This window comes from Melospiza melodia, chromosome 3 (genome assembly GCF_035770615.1).
Source record: "Melospiza melodia melodia isolate bMelMel2 chromosome 3, bMelMel2.pri, whole genome shotgun sequence".
NCBI lineage: Eukaryota > Metazoa > Chordata > Aves > Passeriformes > Passerellidae > Melospiza > Melospiza melodia.
In genome coordinates, this window is record NC_086196.1 from 52,599,335 (window position 1) to 52,613,867 (window position 14,533).

Genomic DNA, 14,533 nt, shown 5'->3' on the forward strand with positions numbered 1-14,533 from the left:
TTTATTCTAATGTGCACCTTACAATCAAGAAGGCTTTCCATATGCCATAAAATAATTGCTTCTGAATAGCTGTAAAATGCTCTTACATTCAGGCATCTTTACAACACTTTTTAGCCTTAATGCACATAAAACACAAACCATTAAAATTTCGTTGAAAAGACTTGTATTTATACATTTTGTGAAGTTACAGTGTGTTATTGTTCGTTTTGGTTGTGAGTTTGTGTGTATGTTTGCAGGGTGTGTTTTTTGATGCAGCAAGCTAACAATTGGGAGCTGACCAATAAGTTTGCCTTAATCTATGTAGAAAATAGGTTTAAGTCACTGCTTTTTAACTCTGCAAACATAGTTGTAAATCTTGTTCTTCTTGCTCCCATCTACAAATCCCACATTGAGAAAGAACATGTGCGCAGATACCTTTAGTGAAATAAAGACGGATAATTTAAAGACTGTTTAGGAATTCTTATGTCAGCTCCATCAATTACTTTTCTGTATAAGGTTAAAGCAGAGTTGTTAGCTTTAGGTTGCTGAAGTTGCCTAATATCTGGATATTAAACTTGAGAACTGTAGACTGAAGTCTTATTTCAAATTGGCATTTTATTGAATTCTGATGTGTCTTTTACAAAGCCCACAACATATAAAAGTTTGGATCAAGAAAAAAATGGTTATTTTCACTGAAGAAACAAATCGATCCTTACAGAATTCCAGTTGCTATTTTTACAATCTTTTCAGGTCATAGTTTTTTACTAGAAGCAAAAAAGTGTTTCTATCCAGTCTAAAGACAACTTGAAACTAGCAGACATTTTATGACAAGTCTGTTTTGATCATTTTTCATGTAGAACTTAAAGGGCAGATAAATTTTGATGACATTTTGATGGCTAAATCTTTAAAATGTGGTACTCCTTTAATTTTCTCACTATGAAATTAGAAATACTTTTTTAAGGGTCTACATTTTTCTCATTTGAACAAATTAAAGAATTATATTAATGAGTTTGATTTTTTTTTAGAACATGAGGCAATCCCTGAACTAGCTTTAAAATTATCTTGTTTATTTCACACTTGTACTTCTTTATAGCTGCATTATGATCTAACTCTACAAGCTTTCACCTAAGGTTAAACAATCAACATAGTAGGGTTTTGCTTGTTTTCACCCCACTTGCTGATTATCTACTTGTCTTACTGATTTATGGTAGACCTTTTCTTCTTCACTAAAAAAATTCAGGATGCTCGATAAGCTGTGATTCAAGTGATTCATGTATGGGGAATTGCCTTAAGTAGCAATGATGTTCTTTGAGGTTATGATATCCAGCAGGAGTTGCACCTCTGAGTTAAAAGGAAGGGTAGTTTAAAGCAGTTTTGAGCTGTTGGGGGCTGATGTGGGTGAGGGATGTGGTGCAGCTGGTGTGAGGAAAGTGGTGTAGGTGGTTGATGCTCTGCAGATGAGAGCTCTTGGTTTGTCTTCTGGTATTGCTTCCTGAAGACTTTCACAGTAAACATTTGTAAGAGATCTTAAATATTCCATTACTGATCAACATTCAAATTGCACTGCGCCTCTGTTCATCACGTTCTGATACTGTGCAAAGCACAAAATAGGAGAATTGATCTCATTTTGTACCTCTCTGAAAGAGGTCAGTGTTGTACAGGGGGAGTTTCTTTTCTGCTGAAGCCTGGCTGCCTTCTGTGGAGAATTTACTATTATATTTAAATATGCAAAACACAAGAGAAGATGGCATATTTAGAGTCATTACAGTGGTTGCTGCTCCTCTTCCCCTCATATCTCATTAGAGTCATTACAGTTGTTGTTACTTCTCTTCCCCTCATATCTCATTAATGCTTTTGCCCAGGAGTGCCTGTTCCCTCCATGGTAGCCTGGAGCCAAGTCCCCCAGGACAGGCTCTTCCTATTGCTTCCCCCATAGGACAGCCCCAGCACTGCTGGGTTCACCTGTCTGTGGCCAGTCTTTGCAAAGTGTATAATCAGATTATAATTTTGTGAGTTTGAAAATTTATTTATGAATGTAAGGGATCTGAGATTCTGAATATTTCTTCTTTTTCTGAAATGTTTACTTGAGTTTTCTTTCTGTTGTAGATATTATAAATACATTTTATCTGCAATTATTTTCATTTTGATAACTAAGTTATTAAAGCAATGGAAGCGTGCCTGTGAAAACAGTTTGTACATCTAAAGTAACTTAAGTAATTCTAGTATTTGAAAATTGCATATGATTTTGGTGTTCCATAATAGTTTGTGTTGATTTTGCTGCCATTTGCAGTGAGAACACTGAATTTGGTGCTCTGTGAGACATCCCAGCTCACCTTCTTCTATCTCCTTCTAACCAGTTTCTTTATCAATATATCATGCTGCAGAGCTTGGAAATATTTTTTGAGTCATAACCATAGTCATGAATTCCTACCTGGCTGTTTCTCCTGGGTAATGTTTCTGGGTATGCCTTCAGGGGACTTTTTGTACACAGTATCTTGTATGGCTACACTTTGCTTCTACTATTTTCTACAATGCAGCTCATTTTTTTGACAGGATATTGCTCTCTCTGTTCTATTTAAATAGTCATATATTCAATCAGTGTGTTAAACAAAGGGATATTGATTCTTGCTGGTCTCCAGGTATTTTCTTCATATGAGAGAGTTCACACCAATAATGTAATCTATTAATGTTCTCTCTTTCAGGCTTAACAGATGAAAAAGTGAAGGCGTATCTTTCTCTTCACCCCCAGGTACTGGATGAGTTTGTGTCAGAAAGTGTAAGTGCAGAAACTGTGGAAAAATGGCTAAAAAGGAAAAATAACAGACAAGAAGGTAAGTGCTTTTTATTTGTCATTAATATTTAGCTTTGAGCAGCTCATGTGAACAGCTTATTTTCAGATTTAAAAAGGAAATCTGGTTTTGGTATAACTTGAATATTATAATTTTTGTGTTTAGGTTCTGCTATTTTTGGAGGCAAAATAGGCTAACAATTTTTTAAATATTTTGAGCCTTTTGGTATTTTTATTTTGAAATATGGTGGTATTAATATTGGAAGTTTAGTTTACCCATTTTGAATTGCAAATACTGTCTATCAACCTGTAGTGTCTATTTTGAAAACATTACTTGGTGTTCTTGGATCAAAAATTGGTAAGACTTGAATTAAAATTATCCAATATGCCTCAGTAAATTACTGGATATACCATCTCAAAAGTTCCTACTTGCAACATGTAATTAAGTTTAGATAAGAATGTTGACATAGATGTTATAACTCAGTGTGTTAAATTCTGGAGGTATTTCTGTTTGTGTTGCTTTAGGTAAAATACCTTGCTAAATTGACCCAGAAAACTTTGTTTTGAGCCAGTTTGTGTTGACAATGATCATAAATTTTGTAATGATCTTAAATTGGTTATTGGTGAGATTTTCTGCAAACATAAGATCCATGCAATTCTAACAATGAATTGTAACGTACCAGGTAAAATGCAAAGGAGGAAATTACCAAGAAGGTTAGGGAAGAAACACTGGTTTTGCTCAGTGGCTGACTTCTAAGGTGTTTAGGGGTTTAAGTTCTAATGATAATTCTTATTTTAAATCTATAACAACAATCAGAAATCAGTGTTATGAATCAGGGGAATAGGTTGTGACAATGCTTTTTGTAAAAAGATGATGAAAAATACTTTCATGTTACCAGAAATTTATACTTCTTGTTTTTATGAGCTATGCACATTTAAAAATAATAATTTTATCTAAGGTGCTTGAAATCATTATTAGAAATCACTCCATGTTTGAAACACATTTCATAGTGTAGGTTAAGGATCTTTATGCTAAAACCAAATAAATGCGTTGGAGAATTTTTAGCTTCAAGAATCATATTTTTTAAGTGGAATTTATTACCAGTTGCTCAAAGTTTCCAATTTTGGGGGAGAAGGCTATAAAAGAAAGATAAATTTTTGTGGAAGTCCTCATGAAACTTTTTGTAGCAACTGCTAAAGTAAAGTGACTGCTGATAATTATCCTAATGAAGTTTTAATGTGAACAGGTACTACAGTGGGATTTGTCTGGTTTTTTTGTATACTTTAACAATTCTATATTATGGCTAATTTTTCCCAAACTTGTATTCAAAGTGTCAAGCAATAGTTATGCTACCATTAGCATTTAGCTTCCTTCTGTTATCATTCTACATGTCTTTCTGCCTTCCCTGCTACTTCCCTTTTGCTGACAGCGATCTTTAAGGCGGCCATAGTTACTACACCAAAGGCAGTCATGCAGATGGGTCTTCTTTAGTGCTGGATTTTAGGTAAAAATAAGCACAAACAGATTTAAAACTATACTTGCCAAGTAAAGCAGATTAATTTGAGTGCATTTTGTTTACAGAACGTAATGGATACTAATGAATCTTGTCTGTGTATTTCTTGTAGAAAGATAAAGCCTATAGTCATATAAAATATTTCTGGTAACAACATATCCTAATCTTTCAGAAAGCAATATTTCAGGAAAGAAATTTGCTAGATCATTTGCTCATTTCATGCTATGTATGTGCAAATTCCACTGCCTGAGTTATGGTGGCGTTGAGAAACAAGGGGGAGAGGATGGAACTGATCCTTTTGGTGTCAGCACAGATCTGTGGTGACTTGAAGTGACTGTGTAGCCGAAGTCACTTTACATCAGTAGGGGTATAATTTTCCCTCTATCCCTTTTGCTTCAGTCTAGTCTACTTTACAAATGCTCACATCATGTAATGTGATACAGCCGGAAAAGTGAGCTTTGTTTTTATGAGGAAGTTGCCAGGCAGGCTAAAGGCTGTTTGAGGTCTCTGGCTTAGTGTCTGTACTCTTACACGTTGGTGACGCAGAACAGTCATTAACCTATATGCAGAAATTGTGTCCTGCCTGATTTACAGACATCCAGCTGTGTGTACTCCTCAGCCAGAAGTCAATGGGCCTGCAGCCAGGGTAGTTTATCTGAATTTCATTAGCATGAACTGAAATGTCTGATTTAGACTTAAATGAACCAAAATTTATCTGTGACTGAGATTCACTGAATTAATTGCTGTAAATGGTTTGGGGTTTTTTTAAACCTAAATTATTAAAAAGGAAGGAAATCATTAAATATTGCAGTGTTTAAGGTATAACTATATCCCAAAATCTAATGAGTTGAGTTCTCAGTGTGTTAGTTCTTGTATAGGTTGAAATTGATAGATTGAAATCTGGTCATGACCGGTTGATTGTGATGGTATTCTATCTGGAATTACAAGACATTTTTTGCTTTAACTTGTTCATTCCTTTTTCTGGTATATTGGAGAAAAACTTCAAAGGTAGCATTGGAAAGGAATGCTGCTTATGCTGATATTTGGGTATTCACTGCAATTTTTTGAACTCTGACTATTTTCTACTGATAAATTACATGTTCAGAACAAACCCAGGCCTTGTATTATTGCACGCAGAATTTCCAAACAACTCTATTTGTAATAAACAAACACTTCAGTTTTAAATTTTTGCTATCCAGATCATGGCAGAGTAATCAGCCAGAAGGAGGTCTTTTCTTTTCCAGATGCCTAGATATAGGACTCACAGAACTCATGAGACTTCTTCCATTGTCCTCTTTCATACCATTCAAGCAAAAGTGGCAGATGATTGTAGCCAGAACCATAATATTAGGAAAGCTTTAAACTCTGCTGCTGGATAGATCCTCATCTCCCAACAAATTTATCAGAAAAATATTTATAAATTCCAACCATAATTATATTATTTGAAACTTCACTTCCACAACAATAAGAGGCTAAGCACATTGATTACAAGCCAGATGTGCATCTTTTACACTGTTGATACTGAATGTTGTAGATGTCTTTCCTAATCTTTTTAATTACCTCTTATATTAAGAAGAAAGGACTGTACTGACACAGAATTTCTACATGGAAAGCTGCCTATATCACTTAAGAAACTCATCACTTCCCATGGCCCTCATGTTTATCACAGTACATGACCACGTGCTTAATTACTGCTGAATCTGGAAACATTAACAGCTGTGTACATTATTTTTTTCCAGCCAAATTTGCCAAAAAATGTAAAGCTATGTATAGTGGGAACTTAAGGTGCCTTGTCATTGTTAATACAAGTGTAGTTCAGAAATTAATAAATAAAATTTTAAAAAATAATGGAAAGTAGTACATTCAGTACACAATATGACCCTGATTATACCCAAAACTTATCATCTTTTAAGTGCAATTGACTTACTGCATTACCAGGAACCTGATATTTCATAATTGACCTGTTAAAAAAAAAAAAAGGTGAAGTAATTAGAAATTAGTTGCTTCATATAAGTATGGCGTTGCTGTAATGTTTGAACTATGCTAGTCTGCATCATTGACACATAATAAAGTTTCACATAAATAATAAAAGTACAAAAAGTTATTTCTATTGCTGCATTTTCAGGTTTTTATATATCAGCTTGGTGAGTTTAAATTTGGCTACAGTCGTGTAAGAGACGAAGTAGTGAGTTTTTGAGAGGTGTTGATGTGTGACTCTATTTAGGGAGCAAGTCTGTACTTAGGTTTTTATTGTTAAGGAATACCAAAGTACATATTTCTGCATTAGATCATAGTTATTCCAATTCCATTGTTTGCTCTTTGAATTGTGTTATATATTCCTGCTTTTAAAAGGTAGTGTATAGAGGCATGTTACTTGCAATTCGCCTAGGGTTATTAAATAGGTGAAAGGATGGCTGACATGCCTTTCCATAAGCAGGGATAGTCTATATAAAAAGACACATGTAAGGAGGATACGTGTCAGTATGTGTATGCTAAAGAGATGTCAGATTGCTGCCAGAATTACAAAGAAAAAAATGAAGCCTATTCTTGGTTTGTCAGTTTCTGAGGACTGTGCCTCAGTTTCTGCACTGACTGAGCAGAGATACCTGTTCTGCCGTGCAGGGTAGGAGCTGTAGGGGAAGCATACCCGGAATCTGGAGCCTCTCACTGCTGTGATGCTCCACAGCTTGTTGCAATTCTGACTTCTCCCCAGCCTAGACCAGAGGAACTGATATGGCAACATGTTAACAACCTCCTTGATTTATAATTAGGGTGTCTTAATATTTCCTTGATGCTGCAGACATGCTGTTTTATTCTGATGTACCCCTGCTGTGCTTATGTTTGTGACATCTAAGCAGGGCGTCTTGCTACCAAACCCTACTATTTACATATTTTGATGCCTTTCTTGGATTTTATTTTTTAATTTTCCTCAGAATAAGACAGAAAGGTTGTATTTTCCAATTCCAACTGGAAGAATTGCTTGCTGTGTTCTTGCTCTTCATTCAGTGTTTGCCAATGGCCAATTTGATGCAAAATGTTGGTCTAGGTGGTCTTGTTGGTCTGAACCAAGGTAAATTATGATACTGACAGGTGCTACTTTCCTGGGATAATATCCAGACTGACAAAATTTGTCTCAATTGTCAATGTTTTTATCAGAAAAATTGCAATAATGTCTGGGGGCTGTGGGGGGGGGGATAGAATGTAAGCAAACAAAGATAGTGCAGAAAGTAATCTCACCCCTGAAGAGTTGCAGCTACACTAATTATCAAAGATTAGGAACCGGCCTGCCCTTAACAGACCACAGCTGTGTCCAAAAAGGATGGGTGTTATGAAAGAGTGGGTTAGCTGGATGAGGGGAGAGCTGGAGTTTGTTGGCTGTGGTGTGAAGGAGGAATCAGTGCTGCCCATGAGAAATCACTGAGAAGGTATGGGAGCTTTGCAATAAGATGACAGCAGGGAGCTTTACTATGTCGAACCTCTTTCTCTGTGTATTTCACACAGTCCTCACTTCCATGGAGATAAAACTCACTGGTAGACTTTTGTATGGCATCATTTGCAGGTTACCATTTCTCATGTGTCTAGAAAGTTTATGTTAGTATCAGTATTTCAGAGGTAGACAGGTGAAGGAACTTCCCAGTTCTGTGGTGGAGCTCTACATAGGAATGCCATTTTAGTCCAGATAATGAAAATGGAATACATGTGTCAGGCATACAGAAGAAGCAGGTATCATGGGAGACTGTTGTATTGTGCCATTGCTTTTAGAAATGGTTTTATTGCTGCATCATTTTCTGAAAGACTCAGTATAATTGTCTGAGGTGAAATGATATATTTCCTGTGTGACCAGTTCAATTTTTAAATTTTTTTTTCTCTCAATCAATTAGAAGAAAATCAGCTTAAAAGTTCATCATAAAATCAGCTTATAAGTTATCATTTTGGCTGTGAAAATATTGAGAAGGAGTTAATGAAAAAGTTGTCCCTGTTATGTTGTTAGTCTGTTTTTTTGGTCAGAAAATGTAAAGGATATTTAGGTAAGAAAGAATAGGATTTTTTAAAAGTATTGATAGTACAGAATTACTAAGCAGTGGCCTCTTGGTAGGTAATACTGAGGTCTTGAGTGATGATGAAGTCTTTTGTTGAACAATACGAAAAATTGCATGGTACATTTTTTTCTTTTAATTTGCTGAACAGTGTGAGAGTTTATTGTCTGGTTGTTGTGGGGTTTTTTTGAGTGGGTCAGGTGAAGGAGGTGATTTTTTTGTTTTTCTAGACTTCTGCATATTTGGAATTGTTTAGATGGTCAGAGATTTGCAGAGGGTAATCCTTTAATGACGATATGTTTGGTCTTAGGAAGTAGACGTCACTGCTTGGTCTGAGTTCCCTCTTGAACTAATTATGTTAATCACATTATATCTAGAGCAATTATTCTCGATATGTACTTATACTAATGTTTGTTGTGTCTTTGGTAAGCTTGTATTAGGAGTGTTTATGTTTTTTCTGTCTGTTTAAAACCACTGTTTCTCCTTACTTCTAAGCCTAGCTTTACAAAATCATTTTCTGTGCAGTACTGCTAGTCATATCAGAAAAGAAACAGATGTTCATTTTTGTCATTTCCCAATTTTTTGGTAAATTAGGCCTTGGAGCTTCTTTTATTATCACACTGAGAAATAGATTTTTCACTTTTCTTATGCTTTCTCTTCAGTTTACATTTTGAACATTTCTAGATGATCAATATCCTTCTAGAGTGGGCAGTATAAGAGAGATAGTATTTCAATAATGGGTTAATTAAAATTATGGGCAATACAAAACCATTTCCCTCCTGTGCAAGACAGTTCTCCTGAATGTTGTCTGGCCCTGCTGTTCTTTGTTTTCAGATTGTTTCTCTCTTGTAAACTAATCTTTGTTTTTAGAGAAAAAAAAATCAAGTCAACAAGAGAAAAAAAAATCTCAGTAATTGGTGGAGAGGATCCATTCTGCTGATGTATGTGGAGACTGTATACCCACGTAGCCAACACTTTTTAATAATGATTATTTATGTCAATGTCAGCTAACCTGTTTTACCTGCATTGAAATGGAGTAGGAATGTTCCCATGGTCTGTAAGCTGAGAAAGAAAGAAAGAAATAACAAGGGACTAGTCATTAACTTTTATGGGACTTTTAAATCCAAGTATAGAAGTATTAATTTGATTAATCTTGGCTAGACAAGACCTGTAATCAAAGATTGACCAATAAGGATAAAAAGACAAAATGTAAAATAATTACAGATGTTAGCATTGCTTGTTCTGTCCATTAAATGAAACTTACATCTTTGAGGAAAGAGAGGTATGCAGTCGCACAGTGTGATAGTCTGTTACACCACATGTGCACAAAGAAAGAATGTTTATTCATGGATGTTCTGTATGCAAGTAGTGAAAACTCAGTTCAGCAAAGTTCTCAATGTCTTATCCGTATATTATATATGTATAGAAGTTCTGCATCTCTTTTGTATCACAGGAAGTACAGGAAGCCCTGAGGATGAATGAAAATTCATCTTGGAGATGTCTAGTTGGATATAAATGTTAATGCTGTGCTCTAAATGGATGTTTCTCATGTTTCCGTGGGCAGAAGCAATTAATGATATTTGACTTAACCTCATATTGGCTATTAGTGAGGATTTTCAGCAGAAATTTTACTTCTGAAACTGCTCTAATGTCTTAAGGCTTTGAAATCAGGTTGCATACACAGAACACTAAATCACAGACATAGTACGGGCTTATTGAAGACCAAAAAATTTTCAGGGTGTGATTCTGTAGTGATTTAGCTAATCATGATGGTGATTCAGTTACTTTATCTTTTAAAATATCTATGATGAGATGGAATTTTAATCCAGTTCTCCTGTGTTTATCAGATCAGATTTAGTGCAGCTAATCTAAAGTGTGTACTTTTTATGGTGAGTCATAGATGCTCCCCTGATTTGTCCTGGTAGCCAGTGGTAGATCAAGTTCTTTGTCCAAAAATTACTACTTCATACTCTTTGTCCTGGCAATGAAATAAATCCTGTCAAATATCTTTCAACTAGACTATAATAAACTGATTTGGGTTTTTTTTTTTGTTTTTATTTTTTTGCATGTTTTATGAATGAAAGTTAAATTATATTGCCACGTCATTCAGCAAGAGGAAGGCCTAAATATGATTTCATTCCCATTGATTTACTTCTATGCATTCCCTAATTGCTCCTTCAGGAGATTATACTCGTTTAAATATATTGTAGGAAGAATACATGTATTACACAGGAATGAACACTGTTGCCTCTGCTTAGCTGCCATTGAGTTTTGTTCGTGTCACAAATATTATTCAAATACTTTGAAGGTGTTATTAAGCATGTAGACAGAAATTATTTGGTTCAAAACATGTACTCACATTTCAGACACTAAAAAATCCAAAATCAAGCAAACCCACCAAATTTTGAGATGAACTCTTTTCAGTGACCTTTAGAGACAAAATATTGGACAGAAAAATCCAGGTATTTGAGAAAAAATCCTCCTGAAGTTTATTGAGGTTCTAAGAACTTGGAAGGGAACTATGGAATTCCTAGACAATTTTCACGACAGAGGACTTCAGTATTCTGAGAGGAATTTTTATTTTCATAAGCTCTCTGAAAAAATGGATGCATACTAGGATAGTAAAACTGCATTTGTCCTGAAAATTAAATCCAGATGCATAGAAATTGTAAAGAATCTCATGACGTGTCAGATTAAAAAAAAGGTTTGGTTGATCTTTGCCTCTGAGGCCTAGTTGCATGGCATGCGACATCTATGAGGCTAAACTGCTTTTTCTTCACACTCAAATATGATCTTGCATCCAAGTTACCATCTGGAGTAGTCCTGGCAGGTGTTGGTCCTCTCATCTGATCACAAATATTGTTTTGGGAAAGTGCAGATTGGCAAGATCCAAGCCATGCTTTGAGTGCAAAGTTAATCAGGACCTGGTGGTATTAGAGTCCTAATTCTACATTACTAATTGCAGCCCTAATTCCTCCATTACTTTAGGCCTAGACTGAATTAGCTATTGCAGCTCAAAGAGGGATGCTAGGATTACAGTGAAAAAATCTGCCTTTAGAGCTTGGGAACAAATAGAGAGCTTAGCCAGATGCAAGCAAACAGGAAGCTATATTAAGTCACTGTGGAAATTTGAGGTTAATTTGAAGTTCAGATGCTCTGTACAGGTAATACCACCTCCTCAGGATACATAGAAGAGCAAAGGTAACCAAATGTGTAGATGTCTTTAATCTATGTTTCTAGAAGTCCAAAAAACAAGGAAGAAAGCAAGTAATTTTTTTATGTGGATCTCTTTGTTGATACAATATATCAAGCTAACAGTCCCATCAGCACAGCAGAGGGGAACAGTGAACTATTTGACTAGCGTCAGGTGAGGCTTGGAGGAACCACTTCACCTGACTTTATCAATGGTGAATAAACCTGGTTAACAGTCCACTGAGTTTAATTGTGTTTAATTATTTTAATTCTTTAGGCAGTTTGAGCAAAATGTCTGACTGTCAATTACGGAAGAGGAAGAGGTTTTGTGTGGTCATTTTCTCTAGTTCTGAGGGGAATGGCTCTTTTTTTCCCCTGTGCAACAGTTAAAGCTCATATGTAAGGAGGTTTTGCAGGAAATTATAATGGGTTATACAACCAGTGTCAGTCGGTGTTGAGCCAATGATAAGTATGAATTTTTTTTATCTAACTATATGACATTTGAAGATGCTTAGTTACGGATCTATGCTATCCGTAGATCCTGTGTTCTTTTGTAGGAAGTTTGTTGTTATTGTGGAGGGAGTTAACAAGGTCAGAATTTCTTGCACTGACTAGCTCATCCAGTTCAATTCGGCCACAAAAAGACCCCCAATTCTTATAGTGATATTATCTCTTTATAAAGCCTTTCTTGCTTATTGTCTTTACACTATGATGACTTTTGTGGTGCTGCTACCAAACAGAAAGGGATTTTTTTATTCTGCAAAAGACCTGAACTCTAGCAGAAGCTTGATAATTATGACTGTAGTGATGAAGACAGTTGACAGATTTACCTTTTCCATAACAGAAGAATGAAGGGCACCCTGCAAAACAAATTTTCTACAGATTTGAAACAACAGGATGTCCTTTTTCACACAACCCATGCCTAAATTATGAACCCATTAGCATAATATATTTGAGATGTTAAAAATGTAAATGGGTTCAAAAAGTGATTAGACACATTCCAAAGAAGAAATACTTCATCAAGAGCTGTTACATACTATGATCCTGATGCAGCCTCCAGCTGAGAAAATTCATAAGCATCTGATTGCTCTGAGGACATACTGGAGTAAGTATACTCTGTACATCTGTAGTCTGTGTTTTCTCTCCTTTTCATACAGGGTAAATTCTTCATGCTCTTTTCCTATTTCCTTTCTAAATGAGCTGTTACTAGCCGTTGTCATAGGCTACAAACTCGAGTAGATGGACTTTTGGTCCAGCAGAATAGGGTCACTATTGTCTGTCATTATGCTTCTCTTATGCTTCTCTGGGATTTATGTACCACCCGTTCTTAGAATTGTGAGTCAGATTGTCTTAACTCATTTGAATATGCTGGAAAAAAAACTGGGTTCTTATAGCACATTGTTTATGGATCTTCTTAGATAAGCTGCAAGAAGTCTCTTCAGTTATAACAATAAGGCATCTTTGAAACTCTTTGGAGACAGCACCTTATTCAGGCTTATGTTAGCTGCAGTACTGAGCTAAATTGTTTTATTCTTTCTTTCAACCTGCAGTATGCAGAGATACCCGTAAGTGATGATCTTTGGCTACAGGAAAAAAAAGTTTCTCTAGTTGAAATTGCTGAGTAACAGTGATTAAGAGATTTTCTCATATTTTGTTTATTAATGTGAAGGTAGAATGTTTTGTCTATTTTATTGTTTGTTCATGTAGCAGGAGGGAGCTCTTTCACAGGGTGCTTGGTCCTTATCCTAACATGCTGGTTTAATTTCATCTGTCATTAAGTATAGGGAGGTGAAGGGAAAGAAAAAAAGGATGATGGTGTTGATGAGCAACAAGGATTAGGAAATTAATAAGACACAATTCCATAATAGGTGTGGGAGGAGAAATGCCTGTGAATTTTTGAAGAGTTTATAGCAATTGGGTGTAACTGACATCAGGTTTTGGTGACAGCAGTGGGGAGATGGCAACAAACTTGTTACATTTATACTAATTCAGTCCAAGAGGGTTCATTGTGAACACTTGGAAATATCTTCACGATATTTGTATAGCAACAAAGAGATGTTTATTCTGGGGGACTTGCTGGGCTGTGATTTTTGGATTTACAGTACACTGGAGGAGACTTGTCAAAACAACTTTTTAAGCTAGTAAGTACCCAGTGACCCTTCTTTTTAAATCAGAGTTGTCATGATCCACACAGTGAATGTCCTTTTGGAAGAGGAGGTTATTTCAAATGGAATTTTAAATTATGAGAATGTGCTTTTTTGGCATTGTATTACCTAGGAAGCCATGTCATTGTGACACCTGCTGGTTTGCCATCATATGTTTCATGGTCAATCATAAATGTCCTTGAAGAATAATCTTAGTTCTCCCTATTGTCTATTACTTTTCTTAAACAAAATTTTAGTTTTACAGATAATTGTTTTTAAAAATGTTTGCTCTTACCAGGTTGTGTTTTACAACTGTTCTCTGGCCAAAACAATTTTTGGAGAAAATAACTGTCATCTCCCCACTTATCAATATGATTGTATTAAAAAAAAAAATATTTCTGAGGAGTAAAGAGTGGCCATAAATCTCTGATACATTTCAGTGTTTGAGGTGGCAGCCGACTGTATACACCAAGTACAGTGAATATATAGATATTCATCCAAGTACAGAGAAAATTGTGCCATATAATAGAGGAAAATGGCATTTGCAAGTATTTTCTCATGTTCTGAGAAGGTCTTTTCCTTCATCAAAAACTCTTTATTGCACTGATTAATAAAAGTTATCAAATTTTGAATCAACACAGTTTGAGCAGGTATAGAAACAATTTTGGCTCTTCAAAATTCACAGTAGGTGTCACAGAACAATATTGTAGAGTCACAAAAACAAAGGAAATCCCAGAAATACTGTCATTTGTCATGGTCCAGTCCAGCATCTTTTAGCGACCATTTTTAGATCTAAACACTGAGTGAGCTATTGGCCCATGTTGGCAGTTTGTACTTTACAAATAGGTCTTTGTGACTGGAGAATGCACAGGCTCAAAT

At 35.5% G+C, this 14,533-nt stretch overlaps 1 protein-coding gene across 3 annotated transcripts in view; it reads left to right on the forward strand.

The window, feature by feature from the left end:
• Window positions 1-14,533, forward strand: part of PDE10A (phosphodiesterase 10A) — a 167,218-nt gene that overhangs the window by 69,649 nt on the left and 83,036 nt on the right. For all 3 annotated transcript variants that reach the window (XM_063151759.1, XM_063151761.1, XM_063151760.1), the window contains exon 2: window positions 2,682-2,810. In XM_063151759.1, coding sequence (XP_063007829.1) covers window positions 2,682-2,810 — 129 coding nt within the window. The remainder of the gene's footprint in view (window positions 1-2,681; window positions 2,811-14,533) is intronic.